Source organism: Protopterus annectens, chromosome 4.part0 (assembly GCF_019279795.1).
Source record: "Protopterus annectens isolate FY-2018-M chromosome 4.part0, PAN1.0, whole genome shotgun sequence".
In the NCBI taxonomy this organism is placed as follows: Eukaryota; Metazoa; Chordata; order Ceratodontiformes; family Protopteridae; genus Protopterus; species Protopterus annectens.
This window is the reverse complement of record NC_056733.1, coordinates 464,662,437-464,683,539: the sequence shown is the minus strand read 5'-3', so window position 1 is coordinate 464,683,539 and position 21,103 is coordinate 464,662,437. Positions and strand designations below refer to the sequence as shown.

Genomic DNA, 21,103 nt, shown 5'->3' with positions numbered 1-21,103 from the left:
ACCAACCTTTTTTTCCTAATCCTGAGAATAAAAGTGAAAGGATCCTGCACTCCTTGGACGTGCACTGACAGTTTAAGTTCTACCTTGACAGGACTAAACCTTTCAGAAAATCTGACCAGCTATTGTCAGCAGTGCTACAGGAGCAGAGGGCAAGGCCATTTCAAAGCAAACCATCTCCAAATGGATAGCACACTGCATCGATTTCTGCTACAAGCACCATGGAAAACCTACCCCACATGGGGTCAGAACCCATTCCACTAGGACTACCTCAGCCTCTACAACATTTCTCAGGGGAGTCCCTACCAGGGACATTCTGGAAGCTGCAACCTGGAGTCCAGTACACATCTTCACCAAGCATTACCACGCATCTATCTTTTCTAAATCCAGAGTTGGATTTGCCACAGCCGTCTTACAAGGCCTGCTAGCCAGCCCTAATACTTCTTGACTGCCTTCACCCTTCCTCAGCTTTGGGAATCAACCCGTGTGATAACTGCAACAGTGAAACATGAAGAATATACCACAGTTGTGTGAAACTTGCCATAAATGTAGATGTTCGAGTGTATTCACTGTTGCAGTCCTGATTACCCTTCCTCCAGCCCCCCTGACTTTTCTATACTTTCTACCCATCTTATTTCTGGCCATATCTTATGGCAGTGGTATTTACTTTTACTGGAGGTGTTCCACACCATGTAATTGCTTCCTATTTTGGGCGCTTCTGACATCTGGGGCAAGAAAAACTCATGTAATGGCATCAGCTGCATGTTTTATACCCCCTGGCGACCTGACGTCATGGAAGAGGTGACAGCATCCCACGCAGAAATCCCAGGACTCGGGTATTCGGGCCGACTGAGGGCTACCTGCAGGCAGATAATGCAAGTGTGATGACTGCAACAGTGAATACACTCTAACATGTACAGTCATTGTAAGTGTACACAACTTTACCTTCTCTTCCACATGTTATGATTCATACTTTACCAGTTATGGTTACAACGAACATTGTACAGTCACTGCTACTACAGGTATTCTAATAAGATTACTGCTGCCTTGGAGGGTTGATCCTTTCATCGGGTGTGCAGCTTCAGTTTACTGTATTAAAATAATATTTCTCTCCCCTTTTCAGGAAGGGGTCCATTCTTTCTGCTCCTCGGCTCTGCTCTGAGGGTGGGACAGATTTTCATGACGATTTCATGTGTCTAGGAAGCATATTTCTTGTTGACCACCTTTATCCTTGGGGATGAGGGATAAAGTAGTTAGAAAAGTCTTATTGTCTGCATTGTTGTGATATTTTTGCCTGATTGCTTTGTTCAGGTGTTAGTAAAGTTGTGTTTCATCATCAAATCAGTGCTTGTTTATTGATTTTTTTTCCCTTTCTTTAGGAGAGCCAGTTGAGTTAATGATTCAGTACTTTGAAAAATTTGGGGATAAACCCTGTTGTTACACTGATCTTAAAGTTTTTGTAGACCTGCTATCTCCTGACCAACATATACAGGTAAGACTCATTTTATCGTATGCACACAAACACAAATGTATCTAAATTTTGAGTGAAAAAACCCCACTTCTTTCCTGCAAGGAAGTGATTTTCCAAGTAAAAAAATGCAAATTGCTTGTATGCTTTCTTCAAGGCATTTAGTTTTGTATTATATTTATAAAACTACTTAGAAAACATTGTAAATTGTGTGTTCCATTGCCAGACAGCAGTAATTTAGTTTTTTTCTGTTAGTTTAGATGTATGTCATCATAGTAGTTTTGGCATCACTGATTGTTGTTTATGCTGTTATGTAGCATGACTTTACATCATTACATCACTTGTACTTTGAGGTATGGAGCTTTTCCCTTATCTCCATAGTTTGAGCCATGTCAGATTTGTATGCATAGTTATAGAGATCAGGGCTTGCTGTGCTGGAAGCACTTGTTCCAGTAAAAGTTGCAATCATGAATCCTAGATGTTCTTAGGATATCACTGTTGCAGTCATTACATTTGGGTAATCTGCTGGCAGATTGCCCTCAGTCAGCCTGAATTCCAAAGTCTTGGGTCTTGCGTCGGTTGCGGTCTCTCCTTCCATGACTTCAGGTCATCAGGGGTATAAAACATGCAGCCAATGCCATTTTCTTTAGTCTTTCTTGCCGCGCGGTGCTCGAAGCAGAAGCATTTTGCAAATGCCGGTCGGCCGACTACTGAAATATTCGCGTTTGAGTTTCAAAACCGAAGTCTTCAATAAAGCTAAGTACCACGTTTGGGAAACTTTTTTCTTGATTTTTACCAATGTCAGAAAAAGTTAATAATTGTATTACTTGTGTGAAGCAAATACCTCATAAAGATTTCCATTTATACTGTATTCCTTGCCTAGGCACTGATCACAACGTGCCTGGCTGTCGGTTTTGTGCTAGATTTAACCAACGCACTATTAAGCGTCAGTATATTTTTGCATCTAAGTATTTTGGAAACAGATTTAACTACCCAGAGATGTCATCGGATAGCAATCTGACTACCGGAGTACATAAAAAAATGAAAAGAAAAGGACAGAGAAGGGCAGTCGAGATGCAAAACCGACGACGAAGCTTCTCCTAAGCCAGTCACCGGTTTGCTAGTACTCAGTGAGGTGCTTTCGCAGCCCCTGATACCCGCTACCTTTGAGTCGCAGACCTCTACCGACACCCATGTGGAGTCCGGCATGCCGCAAGATACTCAAGGTATTGGACCGACGGATGTATTTCCCTCTGATGGGTCCAGAGCCGCTGAGCAGGCACCGGCTTCTGAGGGTGTATTCAGACCTCAACATTGATATATCAAACCGACGAAAACTGCAAAACCAAAGGCAAGGACACCTTCTAAAACTAAAAAAAACGACGCCTGAGCCACGTGCACAGGCCTCTATGCCTAAAAAACAGATGATCAAAGTGGCTGAAGTCCTTATTACCTTGTTCAGGGGTACCCATCCCCCTCCAGAAAAGAGGCCTAGGCAAGACACTTGACTGTGAATCATCAGATCAGGTTTCTATTTCTTCTGATTCCTCTTCTGATCAGGAATTATCTTTACCTCCCTATGAGGATTCTGATGCTGAGGGGTCTATTCCTTCTGCATCTCCTCCTGAGGATTACTCATTTGGAGAAACCTTGCATACTTTGAGGGAGCATTTTCACTGGGAGAGTCAAGACTTTTCAGAATCAAAAAAGAGGCTCGGGGATTTCCTCCTCCTCCCTCAGCACAAGCCTTTAGCCATTTCCCCTGTGTTAGACATTGTGGATAATGTTTTTTCAGAGTCTAGCCTGATCCCTGACACTCTACCTCTGGCTCCCAGTAAGCCTGACGGGTATTACAGGGTCCCTGGCTCTCATAATTTTTATTTAGAAACCCTGCTGCTGATCCTGAAACTATTTCACAGGATCCAAAGGGAGTTAAGGCCTCAACAGCAAAACACCCTACCCTCTCTGACAGAGATTCATGGGCGCTAGACAAATGGGGGGAAAAAAGGTTTATACATCTGCAGCCTTGGCATTTGGGGCCTTAAACTGTCAAATTTCATATGCTTAAGTTCTAGCAACATGTTATGGGATTGCTGAAACAGAAAATTATGTTGATTTCAGAATGTGCAGAAAATAAGGAATTGCAGGAATTATTGCATGCAGCTGAACAAGTTGGAAAGCATACTTTGCAATGTGGTTTTGATTCTTTAGAGGCCGCCTGCAAGGCTGCAGTTACTGGATCTGTGGTTAGGAGGCATGCCTGGTTAAAGGAATAGAATTTGCCTGATCATGTTAAAGCTAAATTATTAGATGCACCTTTACAGCATGATTCTCTGTTTGGTATTAAGGCAGAATAGGTTTTAAAGAAAATGGAAGACAAAGCTAAGTCTATGCAAACTGTTAAAGATTTCTTACAAGTGCAGCAACCTAGATTCAGTAGACACTGGCCTACAAAAAATCGGTCCTTTCCTATGTCAGACAGAGCTCAAAGGGGCAAATCCAGACACCCTAAGAGTTCCAGGCTCAAGACTCATACAGGTCAAAGCAATGGGGCACTTCCACCTCCAAATCTGGAGGAGATAAAGGGCAAACCTACAGAAAGCAATCCCAATGACTTCCCTCTGCCTACACCAAGCACTTTTCTTTTGGCAGCACCCACAGGGGGAAAATTAGCACTCTTTGCTCAAAATTGGCAGTTAAGAACCCAGGGCAAGTGGGTACTGAACATCGTATCACGGGAATACAAATTCCATTTCCACACTCTGCCAATGACAAATGGTTGGCCAGACCTGCCAAAAAAAAACAATGGGCAGAGGCACAGAAACAGGTTACATCCCTTATGGATATGGGGGCCATTCAGACAGTACCAGAACAGGAAAAAGGACAAGGTTTTTACTCGACTGTTCTTGGTACCCAGAAAGGACAGGGCCTGGTGGCCAGTACTGGATTTATCGATTTTGAATACACACCTGGACATTCCAAAATTCAAAATGCTCACTTTGCAACAGCTTCTGCCCATGCTGGGCAAGAATGCTTGGCTGGTGACTTTAGACTTAGAGGCATACCTGCATGTCCCAGTAAGACAGTCGTGCTGAAGATACCCGAGATTCAAGGCTGGCTTAATGCATTACCAATTCTCTGCACTGCCCTTTGGCTTATCTACTGCGCCCAGGGTCTTTACAAAGTTCCTGGCACCAGTAATTGCATTTTGCAGACAAAGAAGTATTCGAATATATCCTTACTTGGATGACTGTCTCGTTCAAGCAGAGAGCAAGGACACTCTTCTATGACACCTGGTGTTTGTGAAAAGACTTCTAGCATTCTTAGGGTACACAAACGAAAAGAAGTCACAACTGGTACCCTCTCAAAAGATAACATTCCTGGGTGCAAGCTTGCATACTACTGCCCAGATGGCTTACCTTACGCCAGACAAAGGCAACTGACTACTTACTTCAAACTGATGGCAATAAAACCTAGTCTTCTGCAAGACAAATTCTGCAGGCTCTGGGGCTTCATGTTATCCTGCATCCTACTAATTCCATATGCAAGACTGCATATGAGGAAACTTCAATGGTACCTAAAAAGTTTATCGAGTCAGCATTCACACAGTCTGGAAACAGTGATTCCTCTCATCCCCTGCCTGCAACAGGAGTTTCTATGGTGGGCAAAGGCCTGTCACCAAAGCATGGGATGGACCTTCACTCTACCCCCTGCCAGCCAAACCTTAACAGACGCATCAGATTATGCCTAGGGGGCCCACATGGTAGGAAGATGCATTCAGGGCATATGGGCACCAAATCAAATGCATCTACATATCAACCAGAAAGAGATGCTAGCTGTTCAGAATGCCCTAACAGCCTTCAAGGATTTACTTAATCCAGGGCAACTATTGATAAAGACGGACAACACCACAGTCATGTGGTATATAAACAAGCAAGGGGGCACACACACCTACCCCCTTTGCACATTAGCCATGGCACTGTGGGACACAGCTTTGACCTACCAAATAAATCTTCAAGCTCAATTCCAGCCAGGAAAACAGAACACTCTGGCAGACGATTTAAGCAGAAACCTGATGGATCCTCACGAGTGGAAACTAAATCCACAAGTATTCAGCATGATAACAGAGAAATGGGAGAGCCCAGACATAGATCTATTTGTCGCTCCTCAAAATTATCAATTGAAAAGATTCTGCACAAGGTCTTATCACAGACTAGCATGAAAAGCGGACTCCCTATCCTTCAGTTGGAAAAACCTGTCAGTTTACGCCTTTCCTCCTATGCCTTTTCTACCCTAGGTCTTCCTAAAAGTCAGTCGAGAAGCCAAAGATGATATTAGTTGCCCCAGACTGGCCCTGCCAATACTGGTACCCAATTCTAAGGAACTTGTCTCAATATCCAGCTTGGTCCTTGCCTCAAAGACCGCAATTACTGTCCCAGCAAAATAATCAGATCCTGCACAATCAGCTACAGACTCTGAACCTGGCAGCATGGCTAATCATGTAATCCTATGAACGACACCTCTCAGTAAAGCTGTGATGAATGTCATTTTGGAAGCCAGAAGGCCTAGTAGTAGAAAATCTTATGCTGACAAATGGAAGAGATTCTGTGCTTGGAATCGAGCACAAGGAACTGATACTGCAGAACCACATATTCCTCAGATATTGCAATATTTAACTCAGATGCTTGACAAAGGCCTATCTTTCTCATCAGTCAAAATCCATGCCTCTGCCATTTCGGCTCATTACAGTACAGAGCCACCTATCTTTTCTCATCCTTTACTAAAGCAGTATCTTAGAGGAGCCAAAAATCTAAGGCCTCTTAGAAGATCACCATTACCTGCATGGGACCTTAATTATGTGTTGGAAAAGCTCACCCTGCCTCCATTTGAACCAGCCGCTACAGCTGATATAAAGTTCTTATCATGGAAGACAGCTCTGCTACTAGCAATTACTTCAGCAAGAAGAGTTTGAGCTACAGGCCCTCATGGCTGTAGAGCTTTTTATCATATTTTACCCAGACAGGGTGTCTGACGACTAATCCTACTTTTATGCCTAAGGTGGTTTCCAGTGTGGCTCTTAACCAAACTATTCATCTGCCAACTTTTTATCCAAATCCGCAGAACAAAGGGGAGAGAATTCTGCATTCCTTGGACATCACAGACAGCTAAGATTCTTCTTTAGCAGGACAAAAGCTCTAAGAAAAACTGAGCAGTTACTAGTGCCATATGCTGCAGGATCAGAAGGAAAGGCTATCTCAAAGCAGACAGTTTCAAAGTGGATAAACCACTGCATCCGTTTCTGCTACTTACACCATGGTAAACCTGTGCCCAAGGGCATTAGGTCTCATTCCACCAGAGCTGCAGCCACTTCGGCAGCCTTTCTCAGAGGAGTACCAACCAAAGACATTCTAGAGACTGCTACTTTGGAGTTCTGTTCACACCTTTACAAAGCATTACCATTTGCCTCTCTACTCTTAAGTCCAGGGCAGGCTTTGCCACTGCAGTGCTGCAGGGCCTTATAGTCACACCTAATGCTGTTTAGCTCCAGCCTCCCAACCATAGCTTTGGGATTCTACCCAAATGTAATGACTGCAGCAGTGAAACACGAAGAACATAGTACAGTTGTGTACACTTACCGTAAATGTAGATGTTAGAGTGTATTCACTGTTGCAGTCCAGGTTACCCTCCCGCCATCCCCCTGTCATTCTACAGTTTATCTTTCCTTCTCTATCTCTTAAAGCCTGTGTGGTGTATTTGCTTGTAGATGAAGGTAAAGTTTATATTGATGCATGTATATAGATATATTTATATAATATTGCTACCTTTTTGGGGGGCACCTGTCATTGGGGGCAAGAAAAACTAAAGAAAATGGCGTCGGCTGCATGTTTTATACCCCTGACCACCTGACGTCATGGAAGAGGAGACGGCAACCAACGCAGGACCCAAGACTTTGGAATTCAGGCCGACTGAGGGCAGCCTGCCAGCAGATTACCCAAATATGACTGCTACAGTGAATACACTCTAACATCTACATTTATGTTAAGTGTACACACCTGTACTTTTGTATGACTTCTGCTCCTGTCTGTTTTCTGCTTTGAATTGCTTGTCTTCTTGGTTCTTGTATTTTGTTTGTGATTCTTTTTCCCCTTGTGTCTGATTTAATTTGTTTTGATTACTGTAGTTATTGTAGCAGTGGTTCCTAGATGTTCATCTTTTCATCTGTTGCAGTGTTCTTTACAGGATGGAATTGCCTGCCAATGCCACCAGACGTCAGCCAGCATATCAAAGGCTTTTACTACTTCAGTGTGTGCAGTACATCTGACGTAGGCCATAAAAGTGACGTATGCGTGCACCATCCTCAGGACTACTTTGCCACCAGTTGGATCACCAGTCCCAGCTGGTCTCTCTGCTGCCGGAATCGTTTTCTTCAATAAAGATAAGTACCTCATTGAGGAATCCTTTTGTCTTTTGCTACTGTTGTATCTTGGTTGAGGTTAGTGCCATCCAGGGAAGGGAAGTTTGACTGTGGAAGGCAGATTCCACACCATTCCCAGTGCCTTTTCTGTCTCTGGCCCACCACGACCATAAAAACTGTTCAAGTTGTCAATCCTTTGTGCCCAAGACCCTCCATAGCTGGCTTTCTTCCCTCGCTATTTAGAATCAACAGCTTAAACTCTTAGATAAAAGCAAGATGGAAGGTTCCTCAAACCTGACAAATGAGTGTACTGAGCAGAAGGCCAAAAGACCTAGGCCCGAAGTGGAAGCTGCACCTCTCGGTACAGACATCTCTACTGAAGCACATGAGAGCTAGGAGACGTGCTCCGTTGTGGATCTGGATCCACAGGTTGAAGACATTTTACAGGCCACCCTGGAACTGGACATAGGCACGTCTAGAGAGGCCTCAGACATCGGCTTCCAGTATCTAGATGGGAACCTTGGCTCATTGTGTCTAAAGGCCCATGAGGAATCACCCAGATTGTGGTAAGAGAGGATATCGAGTTGGATCTGGTCAAATGTAGGCCTACGTCTGACCCTCCCTCTTTTCATTGGTTGGACACTCCTGCAAAGTAAAAACAGAAAACTAAACATTCCTCTCCCCCTCTAGACCCTCAGAAAGAGTGGCAGAATATTACCCAAGGCCTTTTCAAGGCTTTCAGAGCTCTGAGGGCTCCTTCAGTCCAGCCAGCTTCCCCTCTTGCCTGACTTTCTTCCTGTCAAAAAAAGTACCAGAGCACAATGCACATCCGTGGAAGATTCTTCCTCTTATGAGGACAGTGATTTATTAGCATGCTCATCCCAAATCCCTTCCCCCCGTGGACTCAGGTTTCCCGAGAGGAACAGGGACAGAATCCCTGATAGAGGAGATTTCCTTTGGTGAGACTATCTCAAAGATGAGAGAGAATTTTAAATGGGACGGCTTACAAATATCTGACATCCAGAAGCAATGCTACAGCTTTATTCAGGTGCAGACCCCCTAGTCCTTCTGCCATTCCTCCAGTTATCCCAGGCTTTATGGAAGCTTTCACCTCCACGTCTTTACACTCTGACTCTCAACCTTCAGCCCCTATTAAAGCCAGACAGGTATGACAGAGTGCCTCAGGATTGCAATGTTTTTCAAGGCCCATATGGCAGACCCCTCTGTGATTTCATTAGCCTCTGACAAAGCTTCCAGGTCACTTCCTTCTACTTCCCTCCTCCTCTCAGACAAGGGTAGTAGGCAGTTGGAGAGGCTGGGTAAGAAAATTTATACTTCATTTACTTTAGCTTTCAGAGCTTTGAATTACCAGAACCACGTGACTAAGTACACTATGGAACTTATGTCACAGCTGTCTACGATAGTGTGTGACATGCCAGACAGCGAATGCAGCCTTTGCATCCTCTATTATTGCTGCATCCTCACAGGCAGCCAGACATTTGAGCAAATGCAGCTATGATGCAGTAGAGGCCATTTTCTGAGCTGCGGCTTCTGCATTAAGAAGGTTTGCCTAGTTGAGGCTTCAGCTCCTCCCTGAAGACATCAAGGTGGAGCTTATAGTTGCTCACCTGGAAGCACCACTTTATGTGGTATATCACCTGCTGGACTGTTCAAGTCCCTGCAGGAAAAGAGGAAGGAGCTTAAAGACCTTAAACATATCTTAGTCTCTCCGGTGCCTAAATTTCACAGGAACTACAACAGATCTTTGAACACAGGCAATCCCGGACCCCCAATCCAAACTTTCAAAGGGGACCAAAAAAACACATCAGTTTTCCTCCTCTTCCTCCACTCCCCAGTTGGCTTAGCCCTTTCCTGATAAAATGGGCTCTTCCTTCTGACTCCTCAGAAAGTTCTTGCTCCCTTTCCCTCTCCCTTCCTGCCTGGGAATCCATCACTGAAGACTGTTAGGTCCTCAGCATCATACAGAATGGAAACGTTATGGTCTTGGCACAAAGTACCTCCTTTCAGGGTTGTCTGTCAACCCTCAAAAGGACAGAAACCTTTCTTCCCCCTAGTACTGCAAAACCTGCTAGAACAGGCCACACTCCAACCTGTGTCCCCTACCCAGAAAATGCTTCTGTTCATGCATGTTGCTGGATGTTCATAGTGCATACAGCTGCAGTCATAACAGATGGGTTTTCCTGCCGTCAGACGGGTCCTCGGTCAGCCGAATTCCAAAGTCTAGGTCCGGCGTCGGATGTTGTCGCTTCTTCCCTGACGTCAGTGCGACAGGGGTATAAAAGAACCAGCCGACGCCATTTTCTCCAGTCTTTCTTGCCGCACGGTGCCCGAAGCAGAACCAGTTCGCAAGTGCCGGTCGGCCAGCTCCTGAGATTACGAACATTTTTCAACCGAAGTCTTCTTAAAAGCTAAGTACCCCGTTGGAGAAACTTTTCTTGCCTCAGACCGATGTCAGACAAAGTTAATAATTGCATTTCATGTGGGAAGCAAATACCACATAAGGATTTTCATTCCCTCTGCATTCCTTGCTTAGGCCCAGACCACGACGTCTCGGCCTGTTGTTTTTGTGCTACATTCAACAGACGCACTATAAAGCGTCGGGCGGAGTTCGTCCAACACTATTTTGGCAAAAAGTTTAATTACATTATGTCGTCGGATGCTCCGACTCCAGTTTTGAGTAAAAGACGCAAAGATAAGGACCGACATACGAGGTCCGCAACTTCTGCCGACACCACGCTAAAGCCGACTACAGGTGCTCCGGTTCTCAACGAGGCGCCTACGCAGCCCCTGACCACCGATGACACTTCATTGGCAGTGTCTTCTGTGCCCGAGGTCGCAGGCTCTTCGGCCCACACCCCGACTACAGATACCGAAGCCACTCTTGGCAGGGAAACTCAGAGTTTAGACAGGCCTGCCACCTCTCAAGGTGTCTTCAGGCCGCCACCTTCTTTTTCCATCAAGGCTTTCACTAAGTCTAAAGCAGCCATGCATACTAAAAGACCAGCTCCACAGGGCCCCTCTCAAGGCCCCATGCTTAAAAAGCAGATGCTCAGAATGGCTGAGGATTTGATTACTCTCATCAGGGGTTCTCAACCCCCCCTGGACAAAAGGCCCAGAGTGGAGGAAGAATCCCCTTCCTCGGACCAGGCCTCCATTATTTCAGAACATTCTGAAGACCAGGAACATTCATACTCCCCTTTTGAAGATTCTGATGCAGAGGAGTCCATTCCCTCTGTCTCCCCCCATGAGGATTACACTTTTGGGGAAACCTTACATACCTTGAGGGGAACACTTCCACTGGGAAGGCCAAGAGTACTCAGACTCCAAGAAAAGGCTTAGGGATTTCCTCTTACTCCCTCAGCACAGGCCTCTGGCTATACCTCCTGTCTTAGACATACTAGATGATGTGTATTCGGAGGCCTGCCTCAACCCAGATTCTTTACCTCCAGCTCCAGTCAAGCCTGACAGGTATTACCGGGTTCCTGATTCACACCAATTCCTATACAAAAGCCATGCGGCTGATCCAGAAACTATTTCACAGGGTCCCAAGGGAATTAAGGCCTCCACTGCTAAAAATCCATTACCTTCAGAGAGAGAGATTCCAGAACAGAAAAGTGGGGGAAAAAGGTATACACCTCAGCCACCTTAACCATGAGGGCATTAAACTTGTCAGTTCCATATGTTAAAGTACCAACAGTTTCTGTTATCACAGTTGAAAAGCAAAATGTCACAACCTGAACAACCAGACTTGAAGGAGTTGCAGGATTTGTTACATAGTGCAGAGCAAGTGGGTAAACATACCTTGCAATGTGGTTTTGATGCTTTAGAGGCCTCATGTAGAGCTGCTGTTACAGGATCAGTCATACGTAGACATGCTTGGCTCAGAGCAAACCTTACCAGATCATGTCAAAGCTAAATTACTAGATGCACCTTTTCAAAAAGATGTATTGTTTGGTGTTAAAGCTGAGGAGGTATTAAAGAAAATGGAGGAAAAGGCAAAATCAATTCAAACAGTGAAAGATTTCCTACAGGTACAACCTCCACGTTTCAGTAGAAATTGGCCTTCAAAAAATTGGTCCTTTCCAGCCACAGACAGACCCCCAAAGAGGTAGATACAGGTGCCCGAGGGGTAGAGGGCAAAATCAAGGATCGTTTTGAGGCAGACAATGGCAAGCACCTACTCAAAGAGGTGGTGAGGATAGTTCACAGCCATTCAGAAAGCAGAACCAATGACTTTCCCCTTTGCATGCCAAGCAAGGCTCAAATGGCAGCACCTTTAGGCGGAAAACTGGCATTATTTTCGAAAAATTGGTATATTGTCACAAAAGACAAATGGGTCCTGGACATTATAGACAGAGGCTACAGATTCCACTTTCACACCCTTCGAAAAATGAGAGGCATGCCAAACCTGCCACACAAACTGCAGAGGCACAGAAACAAATTTCAGATCTCATGGACATGACAGCTATTCAAGAGGTACCTGCACAAGAACAGGGTCAAGGTTTTTATTCCAGACTATTCTTGGTACCAAGGAAGGGCAAAGATTGGAGACCTATTTTGGACCTATCCATCCTAAACACATTTTTACTCGTGCCAAAATTCAAGATGCTCACATTACAGCAGCTTCTTCCCATGCTGGGCAAGGAGTCTTGGCTGGTAACATTGGACCTCAAGGAGGCATACCTGCATGTCCCAATCAGACAAGATTGCAGAAGATACCTCAGATTTCTTCAGGTTCAACCCATTATCAATTCTCTGCATTGCCCTTTGGCTTATCTACTGCGCCCAGAGTGTTCACGAAATGCCTGGCATCAGTAATTGCCTACTGTAGACTTCAAGGGATACAAATATACCCATATTTGGACGAATGCCTGATCCAAGCGGACAGCAAGCACATACATCTGGCGTTTGTAATAATGTTGTTGAACTCTCTGGGATACACAGTCAACAAAAAGAAATCAAGGCTAATATACCCTCTCAAACAATAATTTTCCTGGGTTCCAGCTTGAATACAAATACCCAGATGGCCTACCTCACGCCAGAGAAACAAGGGCAACTAACTCAATACTTCAGAAAACTGACAACTTTCACCAGGCTGACTGCAAGGAAAATCCTGCAGGCTCTGGGATTCATGACATCTTGCATTCTGCTAATCCCATGTGCAAAGCTGCATATGAGGAAACTTCAGTGGTACCTAAAAAAAACCTATGGTCTCAACACAGCCACAGTTTGGAAACAATGATACCACTGATTCCATGTCTTCAGAAGGAATTTCTGTGGGGGCTCAAGCATGCTAAAGAAACACAGGTCTCCCATTCTGCAAGCCTCAAGCAAATCAAGTCATCACAACAGACGCCTCGGACTACGCCTGGGGGGCGCACATGACAGATCGGTGCATTCAGGGCAAATGGTCCCAAAAAGAAAAGCACCTACACATCAATCAAAAGGAAATGCTAGCAGTAATGAATGCTCTTATGGCTTTCAAAGACCTACTGCATCTAGGCCAGCTATTGATAAGGACAGACAACACCACAGTAATGTGGTACATAAACAAACAGGGAGGGACCCATTCATACCCCCTATGCAGGCTAGCCATGTCTCTCTTGAACATGGCTGTGGAACTACAAATCGAACTTCAAGCACAGTACCTGCCAGGCGAGGAAAACACGCTGGCAGACAACCTAAGCAGAAATATGACAGATCCACACGAATGGAAGTTGCATCCTCAAGTTTTTACAAAAATAATTCAAGCATGGGGAATGCCAGACATATATCTCTTTGCCTCCCACAGAAATCACCAATTGACAAAATTCTGCTCAAGGACCTTTCATCCACAGGCCTGGAAAGTGGACGCACTCTTTCAGTTGGACAACAATGACAGTTTATGCCTTTCCTCCTCTTCCTCTGCTGCCCAAAGTTCTATTAAAAACCAGAGCAGACAGACCAAAGATGATTCTCATTGCTCCAGACTGGCCAAGACAACACTGGTACCCACTCCCGAGGAGCCTGACGCATTCCCCAGCATGAATCCTGCCTCTAATGCCTCTTCTACTGACTCAGCACAACTTCAAAACTGTTCACAGTCAGCTGAAAACACTCAATCTAGCCGCATGGAAGATTCCTTAAATTCACAACAGACCCTACTCTCCAAGGAGGTGCAGGATGTCATTTTGGAGGCCAGAAGGCCTTCTACTAGAAAAGCCTACTCCACAAAATGGAAACGGTTTTGTGCTTGGAATCAGAAAAAGGGTCAGAATCCTGGAATACTGAATTTACCTCAAATATTACAGTATCTAGCTGAGATGCTAAGCAGTGGACTTTCATTCTCCTCCATCAAAATCCATGCCTCAGCCATTTCTGCAGAATACAACACTGATCCTCCTTTATTCTCTCATCCCCTCTTAAGACAGTTCCTCAGAGGGGCTAAGAATATAAACCCCCCCAGGAAACAAACAGTACCTGCTTGGGACCTCAATTTCATTCTAGAAAAACTGACCTCTCCTTTTGAGCCAGCTGCTTCAACAGAACTGCAATATTTGTCCTGGAAAACAGCCTTCCTTCTGGCTATCACCTCAGCTCGCAGGGTTTCGGAACTACAAGCCCTCATGGCTGTGCAGCCTTTCATCATTTTCCATCAGGACAGAGTTTCCTTACGAACCAATCCTTCCTTTAAGCCAAAGGTAGTATCTAGGGTAGCCTTGAATCAGGCTATCCACTGTACCTACCTTTTACCCTAATCCTCAAAACAAAGGGGAGAGACTACTGCATTCCTTGGACACTCACAGACAGCTACGCTATTATTTGGACAGAACAAAGCCTTTCAGAAAATCAGAGCAACTCTTTGTGTCCTATGCCACAGGAGCTCAAGGGAAGCCTATTTCCACACAGACAATCTCAAAATGGATAGCCCACTGCATACACTTTTGTTACTCTTTTCATGGTAAAACTGTACCTGCAGGCATCAGATCTCATTCCACAAGGGCCACAGCTACCTCTGCAGCTTTCCTCAGGGGGGTCCCTAGCAAAGATATTTTGAAAGCAGCCACTTGGAGTTATGTACATACTTTCTCCAAGCACTGTCATCTACCACTATACTCCAAATCTAGAGCAGGCTTTGCCACTGTAGTCTTAAAGGGCATCCTGGCTCCTCCTAGTTCCACCTAATGCCTACCACCCCTTTTTTAGCTTTGGGATTCTACCCATCTGTTATGACTGCAGCTTGTATGCACGATGAACATAGTACAGTTTTGTACCTACCATAAATGTAGATGGTTGAGTGCTAATACAGCTGCAGTCCAGGTTTCCCTCCCTCCTTTCCCTCTTGGGACAGGCCTAATCGCCAACACCTCCTCATACAACCTGATTGGGGTATTCTTTTATGGTGTATTTGCTTGCAACTACTGTTTTTTGATTATATTGCATTGCATTTTTACATAAATTTATGTATTGCCTTCCTTCGGGGAGCACCTGACATCTGGGGCAAGAAAAACTGAAGAAAATGGCGTCTGCTGGTTCTTTTATACCCCTGTCGCACTGACGTCAGGGAAGAAGCGATGACATCCGACGCAGGACCTAGACTTTGGAATTCGGCCGAACAAGGACCCGCCTGACGGCAGGAAAACCCATCTGTTATGACTGCAGCTGTATTAGCACTCGAACATCTACATTTATGGTAGGTACAAAACTGTACTTTCCCAAGAAGGAAGGCTCGCGAAGACATATCCTAGACCTCTCCTGTCTCAACTATTTGAAAGTGCCTTCCTTCAAAATGCTGACTCTCCAGACTGTCTTCCCCCATATCCTTCCTGAGGCCTTCCTAGCATCCATAGACATCAAGGATGCTAATCTCTATATCCCCATTCATCCCAAATACAGAAACTTCCTGTGCTTTTCTGTGAGCTCCTGACAATTTCAGTTCTCTGCCTTACCTTTTGGACTTTCCACTGCCCCAAGAGTCTTCTCAAAATATCTAGCACCAGTGGTCACCTTCTGCAGACTCCAAGGCATTTAAGTCTTCCCCTACCTAGACAACCTTCTGTTCCAAGCCACCTCTCCTGAGGAACTGAAAAACAACCTCCACTAAGCCATAGCCATTTTGTGTCACCTGGTATTCACCATCAGCTTTAAAAAAAAATCTACTCTCTCCCCATCCCAAGACCATGTTTTTCTGGGGTGCAGGTTCCAAACCAACAAAATAGTGTGTACCCCCCCCCAAGAACGCTCAGGAGATGTCCCTAGTTTTCTCAGAGATTCTCCTACCTCAAACTCTTGTCTGCACGACAGATGTTCCTCATTTTTCACTGTTGCAGTCATTACATTTGGGTAATCTGCTGTCAGGTTGCCCTCAGTCGGCCTGATTAACAAGGTCTTGGGTCCTCTGCCTATTGCTGTCCCTTCTTCCATGACGTCAATTTGTCAGGTCGTCAGGGTATAAAACCTGCAGCCAATGCCATTACATCAGTCTTTCTTGCCGTGCGGTGCTCAAAGCAGAAGCAGTTCGCAAGTGCCGGTTGGCCGACTCCTGAAATTTTCGTTTTCGAGTTTCAGAACCGAAGTCTTCAACTAAAAGCCAAGTACCCCATTGGGGAAACTTTTTCTTGCTCCTTACCGATGTCCGTAAAAGTTAATAATTGCATTACTTGTGGAAAGCAAATACCTCATAAGGATTTTCATTTGTACTGTATTCCTTGCCTAGGCCCTGACCACAATGTACCTTGCTGTCGGTTTTGTGCTAAATTTAATCAACACACTATTAAAGATTCGTATATTTTTTGCCTCTAAATATTTTGGCTCACTATTTAATTATCCAGAAATGTCATCTGTTAGCAATCCGACTACCGGAATACCTAAAAAAATGCAAAGAAAAAGACAGACAAGCCGTTGAGGTCCAAAACTGATGATGCTTCTCCTAAGCCAGTTTGCCGGTACTCAGTGAGGTACTTTCGCAGCCCCTGATACCCGCTACTTCTGATTCTCAGGCCTCTACTGAGACTCATTCGGAGTCCGGTATGCCGCAAAATGCTTCAGTTATGGAACCCACTGATGTCTCTACCTTAGATGGGTCCGGAGCTGCTGTACAGGCACCGTCTTCTGAGTGTGTTTTCAGGCCTACAGATTTGTATATTAGACCGACGCCATCTTCAAAACAAAGGCCAAAATCTAAATCTATGTCTCAAAAAAACTATGCCTGGACCACATGTGCAGGCCCCTATGCCTAAAAAACAATTGTCTGAAGATTTAATTACTCTGATCAGAGGTAGCCAACCCCCCTCCTCCTAAGATGCCTAGGTAAGACATTGACTATGAATCTTCTGAACAGGATTCTATTTTTCTGACTCTTCTAATGAATAGGATTTGTCTATACCTACTTATGAGGACTCTGATGCAGAAGATTCCATTCCTTCTGCTTCCCCCCGAGGATTTTTCTTTTGGGGAAACTTTACATACGTTAAGGGAACATTTCCACTGGGAAAGTCAGGATTTCTCTGAACCTAAAACAAGACTTAGGGATTTTCTTCTTCTTCAGCATAGGCCTTTGGCTATACCTCCTGTTTTTAGACATTGTTGATGATGTTTTTTCAGAATCTAGTATGGCTCCTGATTCTCTGCCTCTGGCTCCTTGTAAGCCAGACAGATACTACAGGGTTCCTGACTCCCACAAATTCCTTTTCAAAAAACCTCCTGCAGATCCTGAAACTATTTCTTAGGGTCCCAAGGGCATTTAGGCCTTTACTGCTAAAAATCCTACCCCTTCTGATAGTAATTCCAGGGTGCTGGATAGTTGGGGTAAGAAGGCTTACACTTCTGCAACCTTGGCTATCAGGGCTTTAAACTGTCAATTTCATATGCTTAAATATCAACAGCATGTTATGGGACGACTGCTTAAACAGAAAATGATAATTCCTGACTGTGTGGAAAATAAAGATTTACAGGATTTATTGCATTCAGCTTAACAAGTTGGAAACCATACTTTGCAATGTGGTTTTGATTCTTTGGAGGCCTCTTGCAGGGCTGCTGTAACTGGGTCTGTTCTACGAAGGCATGCTTGGTTCAAAGAGCAAACTCTGCCTGGTCATGTTCAAGCAAAATTGTTAGATGCTCCTTTACAGTAGGACCGTCTCTTTGGTAAAAAAGGCTGAAGATTTAAAAAAGATGGAAGATAAAGTTAAATCCATGCAAACTGTGAAAGATTTCTTGCAAGTGCTACCTTCAAGCTTTAGTAGGCACTGGCCTACTAAGAACTAGTGTTTTCCAGTTCCTTCGAGAGCCACTCAAGTCAAACCCAGACATTCCAAAGGTTCCAGGTTTCAGTCACAAGGGAATTTTAAAACAAAACAATGGGGTGCCTCCTCCTCCAAATTTGGAAACAACAAGGCACCTCTCTATGGTAAACAGTCTCAGTGACTTCCCTCTACACTCACCAAGCACTTAACTTTTAGCCGCCCCTTTGAGGAGAAAACTGGCACTTCATGCAAGAAACTGGCAACTTATAATCCAGGACAAATGGGTTTTAAATATAGTATCCCAGGGATACAGATTTAATTTCCACACATTGCCAATACCAAACGGATGGCCAGACCTGCCCCCAAATCAGTGGGCAGAGGCCCAGAAACAAGTACTGTCCCTCATGAACATGGGGGCTATTCAACCAGTACCAGAAGGGGAAATGGTTTCTATTCAAGACTTTTCCTGGTACCCAGAAAAGACAAATCATGGCGGCCGATTCTGGACTTGCCTACTCTAACCACATTTCTGGACATTCCAAAATTCCAGTTGCTGACTCTTCAACAGTTACTTCCTATGCTAGGCAAAGATGCCTGGTTGGTAACTCTAAACTTAAGAGACTTACCTGCATATCCCAATCAGGGAATCTTGCAGAAGATGCCTCCGCTTGAAAGCAGGCTACTTGCATTACCAGGTCTCTGCACTGCCCTTCGGCTTATATACTGCGCCCAGGGTCTTCACAAAGTGCCTGGCTCCAGTAATTGAATTTTGCAGGCAAAGAAATATTCAAATATATCCATACCTGGACGATTGTCTAATTCAGGCAAAATACAAGGACACTCTTATAAAGCATCTGATGTTTGTAAAAAGGGTACTAACTTGTCTAGGATAGACCATAAACGAAAAGAAATCACAACTGGTAACCTCTCAGAAAATTACATTCTTTGATGCAAGCTTGGATACAACTGCCCAGATGGCTTACCTTATGCCAGGAAAGCAAATTAAGTTAGTAACTTAATTCAAACAGGTGGCCACAAAAACCCTGCAATCTGCAAGACAAATTCTGCAAGCCTTGGGGTTCATGGCCTCCTGCATTCTTCTAATTCCATATGCAAGACTGCATATGAGGAAACTTCAGTAGTACTTAAAAAGTTTATGGAGTCAACAATGTCACAGCCAGGAAACAATGATTCCTATCATACCTTGCCTGCAACTAGAGTCCTTATGGTGGGCGAGGCCTGCCACCAAAACAAGGGACCGCCATTCACTCCACCCCCCTGCCACCCAAACCCTAACTACAGACGCATCAGACTATGCTTGGGGGCACATCTGGCAGGGAAGTGCATTCAGGGCAAATTGAGCCCAAATCAAATGCACCTTCATATCAATCAGAAAGAGATGCTAGCTGTACAAAATACACTGACAGCCTTCAAGGACTACCTTCATCCAGGGCAATTAATGATAAAGATAGACAACACCACAGTTATGTGGTACATAAACAAGCAGGGGGGTACACACTCCTACCCCCTTTGCAGACTAGCCATGGCATTGTGGAACACGGCCTTGACCTACCAAATACAACTACAAGCTCAATTCCTGCCAGGAAAGCTGAATACTCTGGCAGACGAACTAAGCAGAAATCTCATGGACCCACACGAATGGAAACTGGAACCACGGATTTTCATCATGGATTCACATGAGCTCTACCTGATGTGCCTATACCATGAACACGACCAATACCACCTGTAGTATTTGTCAGGCATTTGTCCCCAAGACCCTCAGAAGCCATCTTGCAGCCTTAAAGCTATACCTTGAAAATCAGAGACTCAAACGTTTAACATTTAGGACGGACCCGACATCGGTACACTCGGACGAGCCCCTAGTCAAGAAGGCCAAAAAGAGTAGGCCCAAACAGACTGCTGTGCCCTCCACTCCAGCTGTCACTCTTGAGGCTAGTGAAGGCCTGGAGTTCTCTGAGCTTCCTTTGGCAGAAGAGCCGGGGGAAATCTGTCCTTTGCTCGAGTTCACATCCTGGAGGGAATCTCAGGCATTAAACTCAATCGCTGTGGGGGGCGACGGCGACCAAGGCTTGTTATATCCGAGGGCCTGCACAGTTCTTCTTTCGGCTTTTCCCGGTTAGGGGTCACCATAGCGGAACTGCGGTCTGTTAATGATTGGCAGATTTTTACGTTGCTGAGGTGCCAGCTTGATGCCCAGCCTTCAACGAAGGCACGCTCTACACATGTCTTTCGAATGCCACTCTACCACGGAGATGCCATGCAGACTCCACGGAGAAGGCACTCCAGCCGAGAATCGAACAGGAGAACCTCTTGCTGTGAGGCGACAACGCTCTCCCAAATTGTGGTACTTGAGGACATATTCTCTGATTTAGTGGAGTGCTGGCCAGTGTCCTACCCTCCATTGATGCTTGCACAGGCCCCTATGCCCTTTAGCCGTAAGGGGCCTGCCCCACATGTCTAGCTGTAGCATTTAACTTTTAACGGCTGGATGTATGAGAGTTCACCAGAGGCAAAAACTCTGTGATGGAATACAGCAGCATATAGAAGAGAAGGACATCTAAGGTTATGGTAAGTTCTTACACAACAATACTTTCTATCTGCACAAGACTAAATCTTTTAGAAAATCAGACCAGCTATTTGTGTCATTCCACCCCAGGGCTTTGGGATTGCCTGTATCCAAACAGTCCAGCTGGACTTCCAAATCAATTTCCTTCTGCTATGCCGACCATGGTAAAGCCCTTACTGGCACAGTCAAAGCTCATTCTACTTGGGCAGTGTCTTCCTCAGGGACCTTCCTCAAAGGGCAGAACACTAACTCCATTCTAGAAGCAGTTACCTGGACATCTGTCCACACCTTTACCAAACATTACAAACTGGGTTCTGTCTTCATATCCAGTGCAGGGTTTTCTAGGGCCATTCTTCATGGTTTCCTGGAAAATTCTTCTGCCACCTCTGCCT

At 44.9% G+C, this 21,103-nt stretch overlaps 1 protein-coding gene across 1 annotated transcript in view; it reads left to right on the top strand.

The window, feature by feature from the left end:
* NAA25 (N-alpha-acetyltransferase 25, NatB auxiliary subunit) overlaps positions 1–21,103 on the top strand; it is a 3,186,723-nt gene that overhangs the window by 1,086,571 nt on the left and 2,079,049 nt on the right. The window contains exon 11 of the mRNA XM_044069750.1: positions 1,377–1,489. Within this exon, the coding sequence (XP_043925685.1) occupies positions 1,377–1,489 (113 nt within the window). The remainder of the gene's footprint in view (positions 1–1,376; positions 1,490–21,103) is intronic.